Here is an 18,936-nt window from a genome sequence, read left to right as displayed (position 1 = left end):
TGGGCTCCCAGTGGTGCATCCCAAGCAGATGGGGAAGGCAAGGGGGCGTAACATAAGGAGGGGTGGGGGAGACTCATACTCCTCCAGCCCCCACCCCCCCACCCCGCCAGGGCAAGTCAGGGATGCAAGCCATCCTGACCCCCAACCCTGCCCTCAGGCTAAGTGAGGAGTAAGATGGAAAGCCTGACCTCGAGTTTGGGCGGTACCTGCCTTTTATTGTACCGAAGAAGCCAGGGAGGGGTGGGGGGCGTTTACAAGCCACACCCTAATGGGAAGGGGCCTGCTCTGCAGAAGTGTGGGATACACCAAATGCCAGACACTGGTGTATTCGCCTCAGACAGGAATGGACAGCTGCGATGGGACTGGATCTCCGAGATAGAAGTTCTGATGAGTAATCTCTGGTTAACAGGACAGAGAGCCATTTAGGCGCGTGGGCTGGGCACCCGGGATGGGGCCACACAAACCAGCCGTTCTGCCTGGGATGGGGGATGGGCCGAAATGGAGGAGGGGCAGAATGGAGGAGCACGTTACGACTTCTGGGGGGGGCCCGACGGAGACCTCCCCAGTGGGCGGGGTCAGGGCTAGACGGCCAGCTCTCTTCGGAGCGCGTGACCTCAAGGGAAACCTAACCACCAGATGTGGTGGTGCTGAGTGATGTGCCGGCATCTGGTCACCGTTACTGGTCAGCGTCCGGAGGAGTGAGCGTGTTTTCCTTTGGAGGGTCTTCGGGCTTGCCCTGGGTGTCGCTAGGATCTGGCCGCTTCTCAGTGTACCCACGGTTCTCGTAGGAGCCCTTCAGTTGGGATCCATGCAGCGAGGCGCGTTGCAAGGTCCACCGGCGATAGTCTATTCGCCACTCAGTGGCAGACCTCTCTGTGCTCCACATGCCAGCTTGGTTTAAGTAGGATATGGCCCCTGGAGGAGGTGGGGCTTGATTCTAGGCCCGGTCCTGCATCCCGCCCGGATTCCGCCCATTGGATGAGGCTGGCCTCATCCTTGTCTCCAGGCCCCGCCCTCACCAGCGTACAGCATCAAGGCGCAGGCGCACCAGCACAAGTAGAAGGCCTCCTGGTAAGACAGCTGGAGCTTCGGTTCTAGCGCTTTGCAGTTGACTATAAAGAACGTCAAGCTGAGGAGAATCAGGAGCCCTGCACTGGGGTGAGGCCAGAGATGGACAGGGGGCTGGACAGTGACCCGAGGATGCACAGTAAGAGAAGACAGACATCCTCTTCCACCCTCCATGGCAAGCAGAGAGAAACACAGACATGCACATGGGATAGACTGAAAGATACCTGGAGAGAAGGGAAACGAACAAGAAGCGGGAAACAGAGCCGGTCCACAGACCCTGCCGCTGGGAGAGAGACTGAGATACACAGCAGGAGAAGCAGGTAGGGAGAGGCCAGATGCTCCACCTGGCCGCAGGAGGAGGCCCTGCAGGCGGCAGCACCCCTGCCCGAGCCGACACTTACCAATGCTGAGGTTGAGGAAGCTGAAGACCGTGTCAATCTTGTTGAGGCGGTGGAACGCTGACCAGAAGGACAGGCCCATGCAGGGGAGGAGGAATATGCATAGGGCCAGGGCCAGAATCATAAAGCCCTGGCTCATGTGGATGAACACTGGGAGAGAGACGGAAAACAGCCATGGTCACCACAGGGACCCAAGCCCACCACCCAGGGTCACCCCGGGACACCCATGAGCCGGTCCTGCCCGACTGGGACCACCGAAGTCTGGCCACAGACACCCACGGAGTTGCCCACTCTTACGTCGCTGCCAACAAAGTCCTACCCCCACACAGGCAGCCGCAGACCCCTCGAGAGAGAGTCGCTAGGCAGCCCCTGACACCGCAGAGGTCCCCAGCTCCGCCCCAGAAGGACCCAAAGGAGGCCTCCTCCCCATCACGCCAGAGCTGGGCTGGGGGGCCTGTGGCCCGCGCCCGCCCCACTTACCAGTGACTTGGCCTAAGCTGACACACTTGTGCCTCTTGCAGTCAGTCCAGAAGTCAATGTAGCCAGTGTAGGAGCCCTGCACGTAGGCCATCCGCCCATCTATGGTGCTGAACAGCATCAGCATCGCAAGGATGCTGAAGACCAGAGACCAGAACCGAAGGACGATCTTGCGGTCCTCCTCCCAGGAAAAGACCATGTGCACTGGGAGAGAGCAGTGTGCGGGGGACAGACGGATCTTTCTCCTCCCCTGCCCCAATCCATCTCCCTCCTGGGCCCCCCATATGGCTCCACCCCATCTCTCATTCCAGCCGCCCCCTTACTCACCCCAGGGCCCATTCTGTGAGCCTGTCCTGAGCTCAAACTGTTTGTCGTCCTCAGTCCCACCCTCTGGTCCCTGTTCTCAGAAGCCCAGCTTTAGCTCTGCCCTGACATGACCTCAGAGACCTGTTCTAAATCTCAATCTGAGGCACCGGGAGCAAGATCCATGAAGCTCAAGGCAGGGGCACAGATGGCGCCTCCCACCAAGCCAAGTGCTTTCGGCCTACCGACCTCCCCACTGTCCTCCCAAGCTGCGCCATCCTCGAGCACCAACCTCCAGCACACCGGGCTTCCCAGGGCCTCTCACCACCAGAGACTCCTCTGCCTTGGCCTTGGCACGGCCGCTCGGGCTGCTCTATCTGGAACGCTCTCCACCCTCTTTTGCCCAGCCCCCCTAAACACCCCTAAGGCTCAGGCAACTGATGATGTAGACATGGTCCCAGGTTCAGGCATTTCTCCTGCACCAGCAGAGCTCAGCCTCGGAACTCATGACACACCTAATTATTTCTTGTCTGTCAACCCTCCACAACAGATTTCTAGGAGGGCGGGAAACAAATCTATTTCATTTCCTGCCACAGTCGCATTGCCTGGTGAAGAGCCCCTGACCTTTGTTAAGGAAAACTAATATTGGCAGGCAGGCATGGTGACACATGCTTATAATCCCAGCACTCAGGAGGCTGAGGTAGGAGGATCCCTGTGAGTTTGAGGCCAGCCTGGGCTACACAGTGAGACCCTGTCTCAAAGAAAAAAAACAGAGGAATATTGGATGAATGAATGCATGAATGAATAACAAGATTAATGGTGTCCAACAATAATGTCTTGGATTTCAGAGTCATTTCATAGAAAGTTGGGCATATGGGCCTGGAATTCAGGAAAGTGTTTATGGGTGGAAACAGAAATTACAGAGTTGAAATTAGCAGCTATGAAGTGTAAAAGTCAGCAGGTATTTATTACACATGGTCCCTAGTGCCTGTATGCACTGTTCACCCCTCGGCCCTCACCGCGGCCCTCTGAACTGTTACTACTTCCAGTGCAGTTAAGGGATGTGCCCGGCCACACACCGCAGGGAAAGGCAGCCCCACCAGCCCCACCAGGGTTATCCGGTCTCAGATAATCACACTGCCTTTCACACCCCTTCTGCATGAAGAGTTCCTAAACAGACATGGAGAAAGAATAAACACTTAATGAGGAAAGAAGACACTGTCCAGAGCCCATCATCACAAGATGGCTTATCTCATCACAGCCACGCAAACAAGCCAACAAAAAATACCGATTTACCCCTTAGAATGCACAGAGCAAAGCAATTGAAAATGCTCAGGCTGAGAAGGGCAGTGGACCCAGCAGCCCTGGATGTTACACCCATGGATTTAATTTTTTGAGAAAGCAGTTTGGTGGCAAGAACCCAACAGGAAAAAGGAAGTGTAGGTTTGTGGTCACTGAGATAGAGGCGCTAGCGAACTGTTTTCATGATTTCTACCTCCCCACGGAAATGGGGGCAGACAGGAGACGAGCTATAGATACACTACAAGCTTTGGAAGGTCAGGGTCCAACATCCAGACTGCTGGCTGGTGCATCCGCAGGACACCAAGGAGGAGGCCGTAGAACTCACACTGGGCATGCGCGTGTGCACGTGTGTGCTAAGTCAGTGGATGTGCGCATGCGTAGGCAGACAGCTGTGGTGAAATAGAGACATAGACGCATCCGCCGATATTACTGCAGGTTTCCCTTCTCGGCCTCTCTTGTAGACAAAAAATCCTATTTTTGCCTTTTCTAGATGAAGTCAGTTCATTAGTTTTCCTTGCTGTACAAAGGAAATCACGTACTAGAATTACCTATGTGTGCTCGAGGGATTCTTGGACAGTAACCACCCACATCCTCTTTTCAAAGTGTGTTCTTGCCGGGCACTCTCATGGTGGCATGAGCCTATAATCCCAGGACGCAAGAAGCTGAGGCAGGAGGAGTCCCAGAAGTTCAAGGTCAGCCTGGATTACATAGTGAGCTACCTAGGGAGACCCTAACTCAAACAAAAGCAACAGTAATGGAAGCCGATTGCAAGCACGCACTCCTGCAACCCCAGAACTCGGCAGGCTGAAACTGAAAGGCAGCTACAAGTTCAAGGCCAACCTGGGCTAGTAGCAAGCCCTTGTCTCAAAAGGGAGAAGCCAAAAGATGGAAGGGACCCAGACCCTGTCTGCAGGCATCATGTGTGACAGAAATCACTTTTTGTCATGTGAACCACTGTCACTTCACTGTCTGAAACTGTTTCAGAAGCCAAACAAATATCTCACTATTCCACAACAGGATACCACCATTTATACATTGTAAAATGCATTTTTAACACCTCTGAAACTGGGGTGTATCATATAGTCAGCTGTATATTTTTTTTTGTCTTTTTCTTTTTTATCGGCACCAGGAATCGAACTCACGACTGCCTGCTTACAGGAAGGCTGGTGCTTATGCCGCTGAGCTAAATACCCAGCCCCTAGTCAGCTGTATCTTAAAGCCGACTTTTACCATTATTTAACATTAAATCAGCCAGGCATGATGGCATTCGCCTATCATCCCAGCACTCAGGAGGCTGAGGCAGGAGGATCAAGGTGAGTTTAAAGCCAACCTGGGCTACATAACAAGTTCAAGTCCAGCCTGCACTACAAAGTAAGACACTGTCTCAAAAAAAAAAAAAATAGGTGTGGTGGCACATGCTTGTAATTCCAGCACCCTGGAGGCAGAGCATTCACCTGAACTGCATAGGGAGACCCTATCTCAAAAGACAAGAGAGAGAGAGAGAGAGAGAGAGAGAGAGAGAGAGAGAGAGAGAGAGAGAGAGAGAGAGACAGAGACAGAGACAGAGAGAGAGACAGACTCAGGACAACTTCAAAAAATAAACTATGTAAGAATCAACGTAAACAAGGAAAAAAAGAGAGAGAGAGAGAGAGAGAGAGAGAGAGAGAGAGAGAGAGAGAGAGAGACTCAGGACAACTTCAAAAAATAAACTATGTAAGAATCAACGTAAACAAGGAAAAAAAACCCTCTACAATGAATGTTACAGAATACTGAACAAAGTAATTGAAGAAGAGATTAAAGGATGCAAAGATTCAATCTGCAGATTGAATATGATCCCCATCCAAATTCATGTGACATCCTGTACAGAACTAGAAAAAACAATGCTAAAAGTCATCTGGAAGCATAAATGATCCAGAATGAGCCAAATCAGTCCTAAGCAAAGAGAACAAGCTGAGGCCATCACAACACCCAATTTCTAACTACACTAGGAAGGCCAGGCATGGTGACTCACACCTGTAATCCCATTACTCCAGAGGCTGAGGCAGGAGGATCACCAAGACTTTGAGGCTAACCTGGGCTACATAGTAAGTTCAAGGCCAGGCTGGATTGCATAATGAGACCCTGTCTCAAAAAAGAAGAAGAAAGAAAAAAGAAAGAAAAGAAAGAGAGAGAAAAAGAAAGAAAACAGATTATACTACAAAGCCATAGTAACAAAAACAGCCTGGTATTGGCACAAAAATGGCCATATTGACTGAGGAAATAGAGAACACAGAAACAAACTTGAGCACTGTAGTCATCTGATTCCTAACAAAGAAGCCAAAAGCACGTGTTGGAAAAAAGACAGCTTTTTCAGTAATCAAACAAGGAAAACTGGATCTCCCTGCAGAGAAGGTTAAAATTAGAGACCTGTCTCTCAGCGTGTGCTAAAATCAATTCAGTGGGCTGGGGACATACTTCAGTGGTAGAGTCCTTGCCTAGCATGCACAAGGCCCTGAACTCAAACCCTAGAACCACACACACAAAAAATCAATTCTAAGTGGATCAAAGGTCAAGGTATAAAACCTGAAACTTCAAAACTGCTAAAAGAAAACAGAGGGAAAACACTTGAAGCTATAGATACTGGCAAAGACATCCTAAATAGGACTCTAATAGTGCAGGAAATAATAGCAAGAATTAACAGGACTACACTGAATTAAAATGATTCTGCAAAGCAAAGGAAACAGATATTAGAGTCCACAGAATGGGAAAGAATCTTTGCCAGCTATTCTTCCAACAAAGGATTAATATTAAAATATATTTTTAAGAAACTCAAAATACTTGGTACCAAAAAATAGCATAATCAATAAACAGTAGATGGATTGCACAGACATTTCTCAGAATACAAATGGCCCATATGAAATAAATATTCAACATCTTCAGCCCTTAGGAAAATGCAAATAGAGCTACATAGAGAACTTTCCAGGCAGGTGCCATGGTGCATGCTGAAATCCCAACACTCAAGAGGCTGAGGCAGGAGGATTGCTGTGAGTTTGAGTCCAGCCTGTGCTGCAAAGTGAGTTGAAGTCCATTCTGAACTATACAGTGGAACCCTGCCTCAAAAAAAGACAAAAAAAAAAAAAAACCCACGCCCTTCTGCCATGATGTTTCTGCTTTCATTTTTTGTTCTTGAAGTGTTTCTGCTTTGTTTTGTTTTTGTCTTTGAGACAGTGTCTCACTGTATAGTCCAGGTTGGCCTCCAACTCACAGTGATCCTCCTGCCTCAGCCTCCTGGGGGCTGGAATTACAAGTGTGCACCACCATGCCCTTCAGCCTTCTGCTAACCAGACACAGATTTAAATCTCTGAAACGGTGACACTGCCATTCAGTCCCTTGTACATTAAAAGACATAGACAAGCTCGTCATATCCCCTTGCTGTGTGCCTCCCCTCACTACGGGATCAGTATTAGCTAAGTGACTACACTTGTAGCCCTGCAGATTGTAGTTTAACCCATAGTGACCCAAGTAGTGGTTTTGCTGTATAAAAGATCCTTGAACAAAGAGCCTCAGGACCCCCCACTGTCCCTCAGGGGCTTTCCTGCTCTTAATCTCCTTTGCCCTAGAATCACCAGTATCAGGGGACATCTGGCCAGATGGGAGTCACTTCCGAGAGGCCACAGTTCTGCCAAGAACAGAGGCTTAGTCACTGACTTGCTGACCTGCCTGGGGGCAATGTGACAGGCCCTCTCTTTTACTTATGTGTGACAGTTGCATCATGAGACAGAGAGAGACTCGACATTCTCAGGCTTACAGGTTGTTGGATTTCAAGTGGCCAGAGAGGAAGCCTTTTGGGTCGGATGCTAGGAAGCCATGGCGTGGCCCTTCCCAGACCTCCAGACACCAGTGCATATCAGAGGACATTGGGTGCCAGGTGACCACCCAAGCTCCAGGCCTGTCACCCCTGTCACCTTCCAGAGCGCCCTGTCAGAAGGGCAGCCTGTTTAAGTAGCCTTGTAGGGTGGACCACCCCTTGGTACTCTCCAACTACAGGCTTAATTTCGCTTGGCCAGGCCCAAGACAATTGTCAAGGAATTTGGATTTTTGTGAGCCTCCCAAGGGGTGAGGTCAGTTTAAATTTACCTGCAGATGAAATGGTTTGTGCCTGATAAATTGGTGAGAATTACAGGACACAGAGGGTTTGTTAAATTCTACTAGAACAAGCATGCAAAAAATCTGAAGGCATGGCCATGGCTGCCTCCATGCAGTGACAGCCAAGGAAAAGCAAGCATTAAACTGCTCTGTCTTGTTAACTGCTCCAGGAGAGACAGAGGCAGACTGGACTTGAGGACTGGTCTCAGACAGTTTTCTATAATGAAAACTGAGATCAGATAAACAATCAGAATGCAGTGAGACCCAACTTCAATTCAGATAAAGATTCTGGAGCCTCAGAACACCAACTATACCAATATCTCATCGCGCCCCAGTCACAGAGCTGTCACCAAGAATACAAAACACAGGCTGGGTGTGGCGGCACAGCCTGTAGTTCCATGCTCCAGGAGGCTGAGGCCAAAGGACTGCCAGTTCCAGGCCTGCCTGAGCAAGGCAGCAATTCAGTGAGATTCTTTTTCAAAAGAAAAAAGAAAAACAAAAGGGCCTGGGGTGTAGCTCAGTGTAAAGGTCCTGAGTTCAACCCCTAGTGCTACCAAAAATAAAAAACAAAGGGGCTGGGGATTTAGCTCAGCGGCATATATGCCTGCCTGGTAAGTGTGAGGTCATGAGTTCAATTCCCAGTACCCAATAAATAAAAAGAAAAAAGAAAAAAAATACTTCTACACCACTGGAGGGAGTGCAAGTTAGTATACTCACTACGGAAATGATTATGGAGATTCCTCAAAACCTAAAATGGGAACTAGCACAGAACCCAGCTGCACCATACCTTGGTACCTGGGGATATGGGGTGCCTGGGAATCAAACTCAGGACCTTATGTTTGCCAGGCCGGCACTTTGCCACTGAGCTATATCCCTGGCCACACTCCTTGGTATTTAACCAAAGAAATTAAAGGCAGAATATTACAGCACACTTTCAGGCCCATGTTTATATTGCAGCAGAATTCACAACCACCAAGACATGGAATGAGTTCGGGTGCCTGTTAGTGGGTAGACAGATAAAGAAAATGTGATACATAAGTATTATTCGGCCAAAAAGAAGAACAAAATTATGTCACCTGCAGGGAAAACAGGCAGAACTGGAGATCATCGTATCAATCAACATTAGTCAGACTCTGGAAGTCTGATTTTCATGAAAAGATAGTGCGAAGGCAGAAGGGAGACTGCTGTTAGATAAGAGGAAGGAGAGGAAGGGCAGGAAGAGGTGGGTGCGGGGGAGGGAAGGGGGGTGTGATTGTGTGTATGTAAATACCACACTGAAACCCAATATTTTGCAAAACAGGCAGTCATGAAAATATTTTAAAATCTAATCATGTCGACATTCAGATAAAGTCACATAAAAAATAAAGTATTATAAAAGTTTGTGGAGCTGGTTTCTTTCTTTTCTCTCTCTTTTTTTCTTTTCACTCTGAGACAGCGTCTCACTATGTAGTTCAAGCTGGCTCACCCCCAGCTGGCCTTAAACTCACACTTATCCTCCTGCCTCAGCCTCCCGAGTGCTGGGATTCCAGGCTCAGAGTTGGCTTCTTGAAGCATCACCACAAAAGATGAAAGGAAGTGTAAGGGCACAGAGCCCCCCAACTCTCCACAGGACAGCTGGCACCTACAGCGCGGCACCCTGTACCTTGCTGATCTCTGTCCATCGCTTGTCAAGCAGCGGCTGGGTCTCCCTCCTCTTCCCAGCTGGAGCTGCCGATCTTCAGGAGCAAGGCGCAGTCCAGTCTCCTCTGAGACCCCAGAGAAGGTGAGTGGGGACAGAGATGGAGGAGGAAGAAAGGAAATGAGGAGAGACATGGAACTAGAGAAGAAAAGGACGAAGCTGATTCAGAAGAGGCCCTAGGAGAGGAAGGGAAAGGCGCAGGGAGGAAGGGAATCAGAAGGTCAGATCTCAGGTCTCTAGAAACTGCTAGAATTCATCTCAGATGTGCATTGACCCAGCCCTGACTTGGCCCTGCCCAGCCCTCCCCACAGCCTGGTCCCTCTGTCCCAGTGGACCTCCACCCTGACCCCACCCTAAGCCTTCTCTGCCCTCTCACTGACCCAGCAAAATCCTTCTGGACCCAGTATCGACTCTGCCTAGACCCTGCATTGGGTCTACCCTGCCCCAGCCCTAACTGCCACATCACTCACAAAGGGTTGGATGGAGTCCAAGGCCATGGCCAACCTCCTAGAACCCCTCCAACTGTCATAGAACCCCCTCCTGGCCCTGGCCGCAGGCCTGGTTGAATCCCTGAACTGTCTGCCCTTGAGCAGCAAGAGACACCAGGAAACATGAAGAGAAGGAGAGATTAAAAATGCCCACGGATCGAGCTTAAACTCTGCAGAGAAACCCCAGATTTTCCAGGCGCTCATGAAGGTCCCTGAAAGGAAGGACTAAGGCTGTCAGAAGACTGAGTCCATCCGGACCCCTGCCCTTCCCTGCACCTCCTCATGGCTGAGCAGGAACAATCTGACCCCCAGGGCCCTCAGCGGTCAGCTTCCAGCAGCAGTGAAGACCTTCATAACTTCCTGCCAGCTATTGGCAGCCCTCAAGATGGAGGCCAGGAGCCTCGGCCCACCTTCCAGTATCAATACCCGAGCTTCCCGAAGCCCTCACCGGCCCCTGGTAATCGCCGGATCAGTATCCAGTCTCTGCCTGCAGCTGTCACCACCCGCCCTATCCGCCACCAAGAGCTCCTACCCCCTGTCCAAAGCCGCCAGCCCAGTATCCAAGAATCTCCACCAGCTGTCCATAGTCACCGGGTCAGCACCCAAGAACCTCCATCTGCTGACCCCGGTCGCCGGATCAGTACCCAAGAGCCCGTACCTATTATACACGGTCGCAAGGTCAGTACCCAAGAGTCACTATCTCCTCATGGTCGGCGGGTCAGTATTCAAGAACCGCTACCTACTACCCACAGCAGCCAGGTCAATGTGAAAGAGCCTTTGCCTACTGCCCACACCAGCCAGGTCAGTATCGAAGAGCCCCCACCCACTCAACGCATTGGTCGGCGGGTCAGTATCCAAGAGCCCCCACCCTCAACCCGGACTCGCCGGGTCAGTATCCAAGAACCTCCACCCACCACCTTTGGCCGCCGGCTCAGTGTCCAAGGGCCTCCACCCGTCGCGCACGGTCGCCGGCTCAGCGTCCAAGGGCTCCTACCAGCTGTACCAGCTGCTCCCCAACTTAGCATCCAAGAATCTCCACCAGCTGTCCGCAGTCGCCAGCCCAGCATCCAAGAATCTCCACCAACTGCCCATGCTCTCTGGCTCAGTGACCAGGAATCTGCACCAGCCTCCGCTGCTCACCGGCCCAAGGTCCAAGGATCTCCACCGGCTGCCCGCACTCACCGACCCAGTGTCCACGGATCTCCACCGGCTGCCCGCACTCACCGGCCCAGTGTCCACGGATCTCCACCGGCTGCCCGCACTCACCGACCCAGTGTCCACGGATCTCCACCGGCTGCCCGCACTCACCGGCCCAGTGTCCACGGATCTCCACCAACTGCCCATGCTCACCGGCCCAGTGTCCAAGGATCTCCATCGGCTGCCCGCGCTCACCGGCCCAGTGTCCAAGGATCTCCATCGGCTGCCCGCACTCACCGGCCCAGTGTCCAAGGATCTCCACCAACTGCCCATGCTCACCGGCCCAGTGTCCAAGGATCTCCATCGGCTGCCCGCGCTCACCGGCCCAGTGTCCAAGGATCTCCATCGGCTGCCCGCGCTCACAGGCCCAGTGTCCAAGGATCTCCATCAGCTGCCCGTGCTCACAGGCCCAGTGTCCAAGGATCTCCATCGGCTGCCCACGCTCACCGGCCCAGTGTCTATTCGGCTTATGCCAGCCAACTCACCGCCTACCAGACAATCACCCCGACTCTCGACCTCCCCAGCAAGCAAACCTGGACCAATGTCCGTGTCCCCCCATCTATTACCCAGAGCCCTGAGGCCAGTGTCGAGAGCCTTGAATCAGTTACCTGGAGCTCCCAGGCATTTCCCAAAGAAAGTAGACCCAGCTTGCAACTCAGCCAGGGCTTTCCTGATGACCCGCACGACTTCATATTAGACAGTTCCGCTGGCATTAACTCTGCCAGGTGAGTGGCAGGGACCTCTGCAGGAGGCCAGGTTCTGGGCTAGAATTCTGGGCGAAGGGTAGCGATAAAAGGTCAGGGACCAGGAATACAGCTGGTATATCATACAAGAGGTGGGACAGGGCTTGGAAACTGTATCCCAAGGCTGGCTCGATAGCCCGGGGGGCTGGGAGGATAGCCCGGGGGACCCAGGAGACCCAGGACATGGTAGACAGATGCAGGGGAGAGAGAGTGGCTGAGGAGGAGGGACCGACACAGCTGACAGGGCAGCGATCTCACCCAGGTTTCAGAAAAGCAGCAGCCGTCAGTTACGGCTGCCCCTATGCTGGCGGCTGCTCCACGAGGCCAAGAAGATCAGCCGCCAGCTGAGCCTGGTGCTGAACCTGGCCGGCCTGCTCATCATCAGCCTGATCTCTCTGGGACAGCCCTGGATGCACTTCGAGGTGCCACTGAAGCCTCCCGGGGACCCTGCCGGTACCCCGACCATACCCATCAACACCATCCTCTTCGTGAGGTGCTCCGACATCTCCTGCCTGAAAGATTATGACCAGTATGCTTGTAAGGCCTGTTCTGTCCTGGCCCTCCTGGGATCCATCTCTTTCCCTCCCTTCTGTCCTGGAACGGAATTCCCTTCCTCTGGGATGGGCCTTGGGGCTCTAGGAGGGTGGTCACACACACACACACCCCACCATACCTCACTGCCTCAGATGTGGTCCTGGAGGCTGGAGGCTGGAGGCTAGAGGCTAGAGGGGCCTGGTCACCACGGCTTCACAGCCCAATCTCAATTACATTAGTGTGGGAACAGTCTTGGGGAAGGGCTAATCCACAGACTCGAGGGGGACTCCCTTCCCAGTTCTCAGAGCCTAACAATACGGTCTTGGGGGTCCTGATTCTCCATCTCCCCCAGATTTGCTGGACTTTGCCTGGACCTTCCTCTTCGTCTCCAGCATCACCAGCATCTGCTTGTGCACGGCCCTCATCCTCCTCATCTTCTTCACCAGCTCCAACCCCGCCATGGTGGACTTCTTCCTCTTCATTGGCAGCATCATGACAGGCACGGCGTTAAGACAGCCGGGGCCTCACCAGAGCCCAGCATCCCCATCCTCACCTTCACTCCCAACCCCAGACCCCTCTCCTTCCCAATGTCCAGCCTGTCCCAATAGAAACCATCTACCTCTGGCCCAGCCCCACCGCCTGGGCCAAGGACAGCCTCGGCTTTAACTCGCATCTCTAACTCACCAGTCTGTAACTCCCGGCTCTAACTCACTGGTCTCTAACTCGCTGGTCTCTCTAACTTACTGGTCTCTAACTCGCTGGTCTCTCTAACTCACTGGTCTTTAACTCGCTAGTCTCTAACTCTGGTCTCTAATTCACTGGTCTCTAAATCATTCAGTCCATCCCTAATTGCCTTGGTTCCCACCCCATCCGAGGTCTGTCTGTTTTCCAAACAAAGCCCACGACCACCTCCAGCTTCTTCACACACCTGCAGCCCCGAGGAACCTCAGACCCAAGCATCCTTGAAGCTTTATTTCTTTTTTTTTTTTTTTCATGTCAGACGGGTAATGTGCCGAGGTCGTAACAAGGTTGAAAGGAGGCACATGTCATGCATAGAGCATGAACACCCAATCATCACGCTTATGAACCTCTTGAAGCTTTATTTCAATTTCACTGCAACCCTACCCCCTGGGAATTTCAGCTGCAGGCTCAGCCCCTGTCCACCTCCAGCCTCATCTTCTCAGTCCGGGACTCCGCCTTGGGTCACCTGTGAGCTGACTCTCAAAATCAACTCAGACACACACGCGCGCACACACACACACACACACACACACACACACACACACACACACAACCTTTGCTCAGTATCTTCTCCAATCCTGTCCCACCAGCACGACTGCTGGGTGATTCTGCTCTTCACCTTTTGGGGCCAGTTTTCCCATCTGTAGGAGAGGGATGAAGCTCCCTACCAGGTGGCAATGGAAGGAAGTATTAGAAAGTGTCATTATTGGGCTGGGTGTGGTGACACAGTTCTTTAATCCCAATGACTCAGGAGGCTGAGGCAGGAGGATGGGAAGTTCAAGGCTAGCCCGGGTGATTTCACTAACCTGGTCACAAAATAAAAAAGGACAAAGGGGTGGGGGTGCAGCTCAGGGCAGACACTTGCTCACCAGGAGTGAGGCCTGTGTTCAGCCAGCAGTGCCAAAAAGCAAGGAAGAAAATGCAGCACCTGGACACGAGGGTGATCAGCTAAGACATCTGCCACCCAGCGATAACTAGGGCTGGCCTGGGCTAGGTGGCTGTCCACTGTCTCCCTCACTGGTCCATGTGTGTCCCCCTAAACCTGCGCACTCCCCGGGCAGAACCCTTCTCCAGTCAAAAGTGCCTGAGGAGTGTTCTCCCCTCCAGACTAGCTCTTAAGCGCCACGGAGAGGGGACATGAGTTAGCCAAACCTCCAAGACTGCAGACCCACTGAGTGACAGGGGACAGTGCCTTTCAGAAGAGAGGAAACCATCAGTACATGATGTTAGCTACAGAATCTCGCAGGGATCCTTACCATGATAACCTTCTTACTCCCACCCAAATAACACAAAACCGATATACTGCTTAGGATAATTTAGCTTTGAGGAAAAAAAAAAGAGCCTAGTTTTGGGGGATATTTGTTAGTTTTTTGTTTTGGTTTGCTTTGTTGTTTGCATCTGCATGCCAAATTGCAGGGGTAGGGCCTTTAATTTTGTTTTTTGGGGGGTTTTGGTTTTGTTTTGGTGCCAGGGATTGAACTCATGACCTCACACTTACAGGCAGGCGCTTGTGCCACTGAACTGAGCTAAATCCAGGGCCCGAGATCTTTAATTTTCAAATAAGTAATGTTGTTTTTCTGTCCCTTAGAGTAGTTGATAGCAACTTTCAGTGGCATCAGAAAAACAATTTTGGAAAATGACAGTATAAAAAAGAGCCCATTTTGTGATTTCTTGTTAATAACTGATCCTCACCCAGTGGGTCTAAGGGGTCTTTCTATTTGTTCAAATATAAGGTACTAAGGACAGAAGGTGCCGTCTAAACCAGGCCATTCCGTGAGAATTCATTTATGTCCATTCCCCATTTGATGTAAACAAAAAGCACATCTTATATTATTTTTCAATAACACAAGACAATCTAAGATCTGAAAAGGAAAAAGTATTTTCGCCTACATAAATTGTTTTTAATTCATGCAATTTCAAAACATCCAGAATGATTGGGTTCTTTGTCCATTGCTTTGGAAGCAAATATTGAGGACTCAGTATGAGAATCTGTCTCAGTGACTCAGGGCCATGGGCAGGAATGGTGGTGACGCCAGTTCCAGTGCAGCCACACCATGACCCTGTGAGATGGGTCCCCTGAGTATGCTCGTTCCACAGGTAAGGGGGCCAGGGATGCAGCTCAGGGGCAAAGTACTCACCTGGCAAGTGTGAGGTCGTGAGTTCAATTTCCGGTATCACCCCCCAAAAGGAGTTTTTATACACGAGAGGACTGAGGTTCAGAAAGATGATGTCGCTTTCCTGAGGTGAGGGGCCAAGAAGGATGAGGCCGGAAGCCTATGGTTTCTGTCACTGCCACTGCCCCACGGAAGACCAAGATGTGCACTTCCCGCGTGCTCCACCATGGTGCTGTCAGGAGCCCGCCTTTCTGCTTGTGGCAGGGGTAGCGGGGTGGGGAGGTTAAAGACAGTGGGGAGATCATGGCAGAGAACCGCACAGACACATGACTGTGAGCAGGGCTCCTCAGACACCCGATTCCCAGCCCCTAATGTCTGTGCCCACACAGGGGCCAGCATCGCACTGGGCGTCCAGTTCTACCTGTGGCAGGCCGACAGATACCTGCAGGAAGGCATGACCTACCAGCTGGGCATCAGCTTCTACCTGGCGTGGAGCAGCGTCTTCCTGTTCCTGATAACTGGTCTGGCTGGGAAGGGCCTGGGTTCAGGGGTGTAGAGAGGTATCAGGCAGGGCTAAGGAGAGTAGAAGTGGGGTTGGCTTGGCTTTGAATTTGGAAGGAGATCGGAGGTCACCTAGGCAATGGAGGCAAGCCTGGCTTTGGGGGTGGTAAGGGGGCTGAGTGGGATTCGGGGTGGGGTTGAGGCAGTGTAAGGCATGTCACTGGGGTCTGGGCTTCTGAACTCCGCACCTCATCCTGGGGCACTCTTCCTCTTCCAGGTTTCTTCTCCTACCTGAATTACATGAATTTCTGGTCCATCCTGGCACTGCAGGCTGTCTGGACTTAGGATCCTCCACCCACCATGCTTGGTACAGCAGGCACCCCTGCCCTAGCACCATCCCCTCTGAGAACCCCATGCCATTTCCAGTTCGTCTGACACTCCGCTTTCGAGATGAATAAATGATTTTTACAAGAATCTGGACCTCCTACCTAAAATATTTCTTTATGGAGTTTCGCACCAGGGAAGTATTTTGTAGCCATGCCAGTCCTCTCTTGTGGCTGTCCTTGGGCCACCTGGGACGGGGGCACCAGGAAGGGATGGCAAGGGACTCAGAGCCAAGAAACCAGGGCACAAGGCCCTTGGCCCTGGCACACAGATGGTGCTCAGTGTTTGCTGGAAAGCTGAACCTCTCCCTTCCCGGCGTCTTCCATCTTCTCCTTTGCAAACTGCAGTAATTCCTCCTTCCTGCACAAAGCTTCCCTGAGGCCTCCCTTCACCTCCCACCCTTTCCACCCTGCCTCTCCTTGCCCGACTCTCTGTGCAGCAGCCCCTTGAAGAAGGCTTGGGGCTGACAGTGAGTCACCTGTTGGACTCAAGCCCAGTCGGAACTAAATAGCAAAACAGATATTGTCTTAAAAAAAAAAAAAAAAGCCAGAGTTGAGCATGGTTAAGGGAGTGTCTTTAAGATGGGTGATCTGGGATGTGTATTTTTATTCTGAGATATGTATTTTTACTGTCTGTCAGGTTACACTGTAAGCCATCTACAAGTGCTTGAAGCTGAAATATGTTGCCCACCAATGTTACTGCTTTTGGGGATGGAGGAAGCCCAATTTACAGGTGAAAAGGCAAGGTTCAAGCCTGGATTTACAAGCTTGTAGTAAAAGGATCTTTAAATGAGTTTACTAGAAGGGAAGTTTGAGTAATGTTTGTTTTGAAGCTGTAGGCACTTTTTTAAAGTATATTTAAATTTTTTTGCCTTTTTAAGTCCTACCTCAAACCCCCTCTATTCCCTTTCTTACATAGTAGTTAAGCTGCCAGATTTGAGGGTGTAGGCGCTGTCATTTGTTATCTCTGAGGTCTCCAGCAAGATGTTGACTACATTTACTCTCAGTTTGCTTATCTGTAAAATGGGGTAGTGATCATACCTTAATGCAGTTTTACATAAATGCCTGGGCCACAGCATTTGCTGTTCAGTATTATCACAACAACCCTCCCTCTTGCCTCTATAACACAGCCCCCAAAAATCTGGTTTACAACGGATGAAGCTGTAACTAGCTGTAACTAAACACTAAGTTACGACAAGCGATGGAACTAGATGCTCTTCATGGAACTAACATCTCAATAGAGGCAAAAAAAAAAAAAAAAAAAAAAAAAGAACCGCCATAAGCAAAAAGATACTATATTATTGGGTAAGTGGCAGGAGGAAAAATGCAGAGGGCAAGGAAGATGGGATTGGAAAGGAGGAAGCCTACCTGAAGTGGAGATGAGATTGTTTAACTATGGGCCAAAATGATGTTCTGAACAGAGACAAGACGGAAAAGGAGAGAGCTGCACGAATGAGGGCAAATCCCAGGCAGCAGGACCCTACGTGCAAAGGGCCTGAAGGTCCCAGGAACACCAGGGAGGCCAAGGGAGAGGCAGAGATGAAGACAGAGAGGAAACACGGGTGAGAACTTTGCTCTTCCTTTGGAGTGAGGCAGCAGCCAGGGGTAAAACTGTTTGCCATTTCCTTAAGCTAGGAATTTAGGTCTGTAAGTTCACAGAAGAAACTTCCTCACTCAGAAGAAAACTACCTAAATGACCAGAGACCAGCAAAATAAACTACATGCTATTCACACAGGGTCAGATGAGCATTGCTTAAACAGTGGCATAACCGCCAGGCATGGTGGCACAGGCCTGAAAGCCCAGCACTCAGGAGGCTGAAGCAGGAGGATCGCTGCGAGTTCCAGACCAGCCTGAGCTATGAAGTGAGCTCAAGCTCAGCCCGAAATGCATAGCGAGGCTCAGACTCAAAAAAAATCGAAAACAACAATCAAAAAATGACACAATTCCGTATGTACTGATATGGTGAGATTTCTGATATGGGCATGTGTGGGCCTCTTTGCACCGCCCATTCCATCAGTTTCCGGGTCTGGCCCCACCCCCCTTAGGGGCCTTTTCTCTCCAAGGCGCGACAAACCGAGATGAGAAACATAGTTTCCCTTATATGAATGTCCATGAAGTATAAAGTCCATATCAAGAGTGGCAAGTTTGGTGAATGGATTCTTTTTTTTTTTTTTTTTTTTTTTTTTTTTTTTTTTGTATCGGGAATCGAACTCAGGACCTCGTGCTTGCTAAGAAAGCGCTGTGTCACTAAGCTATATCCCCAGCCCACACTCTTTATTTAAATAATCTTTTTTTTTATAAAACAATCTTGATCTCACACCACACCATAAATCCAAGACTCCAGACCTCTAGTCAAAGAGCCAAGAAGGAGCAACAAAGTCCGCATTTCCTCAGACTTGGTTGGGCTCCATGCCCAGCCCTCTTCCTTCAGACCTGGGATCCAGGCTCACCCTCCTCCCTCAAGATGCAGGGGTCCAGGCCCGCCCTCCTCCCTGAGACCCGGGGGTGCAGGCCCCAGCACCTGCTGGACCCACAACACCGGCTCCCGCCCTACCGCCCCACGTTCCGACTCCACGCAGATCCCACCTGCAGACGTTGCCCCGCCTCCGAGGCTTAGCTCCCGCCTCTGCGCACCGCCCATTCCAGCAGGTTCCGGATCTTTCCCAGCCCCCTTTCGGGGCCTTTTCTCTTCATGGCGCGTTATTTTTTGCTGACTTTAAAATTGCCTGATGTCCAGTACAGGACGATGGTCCTAAATATGTCCTTGTTCCTTTCTTTTCACCTCCGGAAATAATATATTCTCGTTTATTGAGGAATATTCTGGGGTTAGGAACCGGTATATTCCCTTGTCCAATACCAAAACTGGGCTCCTTTCACAGGCTC

General features: G+C 51.0%; 2 protein-coding genes and 1 non-coding gene across 8 annotated transcripts; 1 reads left to right on the top strand and 2 right to left on the bottom strand.

Annotated features, from left to right (window-relative positions):
* Positions 1-194: 194 nt before the first annotated feature.
* Positions 195-18,919, bottom strand: LOC106026675 (uncharacterized). Of its 6 annotated transcripts, none has more exons than XM_013147870.3 (6): positions 18,640-18,919; positions 9,316-9,527; positions 1,947-2,147; positions 1,470-1,616; positions 1,020-1,148; positions 195-915 (listed from the first exon to the last, which is right to left on the bottom strand). In XM_013147870.3, the coding sequence occupies exons 2-6, from the start codon at positions 9,332-9,334 to the stop codon at positions 677-679; spliced, it is 735 nt and encodes a 244-aa protein (XP_013003324.1). In that variant the 5' UTR covers positions 9,335-9,527; positions 18,640-18,919; the 3' UTR covers positions 195-676. The 6 variants fall into 6 exon arrangements, with proteins under 6 accessions (XP_013003324.1, XP_063109275.1, XP_063109274.1 ...); XM_063253205.1 differs by having other exon boundaries at positions 9,316-9,489; XM_063253204.1 differs by lacking the exon at positions 18,640-18,919 and adding an exon at positions 9,822-9,869.
* LOC101788887 (uncharacterized) lies at positions 10,122-16,085 on the top strand. The gene is made up of 5 exons (XM_063253209.1): positions 10,122-11,761; positions 12,042-12,316; positions 12,666-12,819; positions 15,565-15,689; positions 15,947-16,085. Exons 1-5 carry the CDS (start codon positions 10,122-10,124, stop codon positions 16,012-16,014), a joined length of 2,262 nt encoding a protein of 753 aa, XP_063109279.1. The 3' UTR covers positions 16,015-16,085.
* On the bottom strand, positions 13,308-13,412 carry LOC111755571 (small nucleolar RNA U13). The gene has a single exon (XR_002790124.1). It is a non-coding gene; the product is annotated as a small nucleolar RNA U13 (small nucleolar RNA).
* Positions 18,920-18,936: the final 17 nt, after the last annotated feature.

This window comes from Cavia porcellus, unplaced genomic scaffold, assembly GCF_034190915.1.
Source record: "Cavia porcellus strain 051 isolate PalLab524CR breed Dunkin Hartley unplaced genomic scaffold, mCavPor4.1 scaffold_7, whole genome shotgun sequence".
Lineage (NCBI taxonomy): Eukaryota > Metazoa > Chordata > Mammalia > Rodentia > Caviidae > Cavia > Cavia porcellus.
Note: the sequence above shows the minus strand (reverse complement) of the source record. Positions and strands in the feature narration are given on the sequence as shown.

Bases quoted from the DNA above. Each gene is read 5' to 3' on its own strand.
- LOC101788887 (XM_063253209.1), top strand. From the start codon at position 10,122: ATGGCTGAGCAGGAACAATCTGACCCCCAGGGCCCTCAGCGGTCAGCT. The intron at 11,762-12,041 runs GTGAGTGGCAGG...GATCTCACCCAG, and splicing joins GCTGGCATTAACTCTGCCAG to GTTTCAGAAAAGCAGCAGCC. The intron at 12,317-12,665 runs GTAAGGCCTGTT...CATCTCCCCCAG, and splicing joins AGATTATGACCAGTATGCTT to ATTTGCTGGACTTTGCCTGG.
- LOC106026675 (XM_063253203.1), bottom strand. From the start codon at position 18,694: ATGGGCGGTGCGCAGAGGCGGGAGCTAAGCCTCGGAGGCGGGGCAACG. The intron at 1,149-1,469 runs GTAAGTGTCGGC...ACCCCAGTGCAG, and splicing joins CTTCCTCAACCTCAGCATTG to GGCTCCTGATTCTCCTCAGC. The intron at 916-1,019 runs GTGAGGGCGGGG...CACCTCCTCCAG, and splicing joins CGCCTTGATGCTGTACGCTG to GGGCCATATCCTACTTAAAC.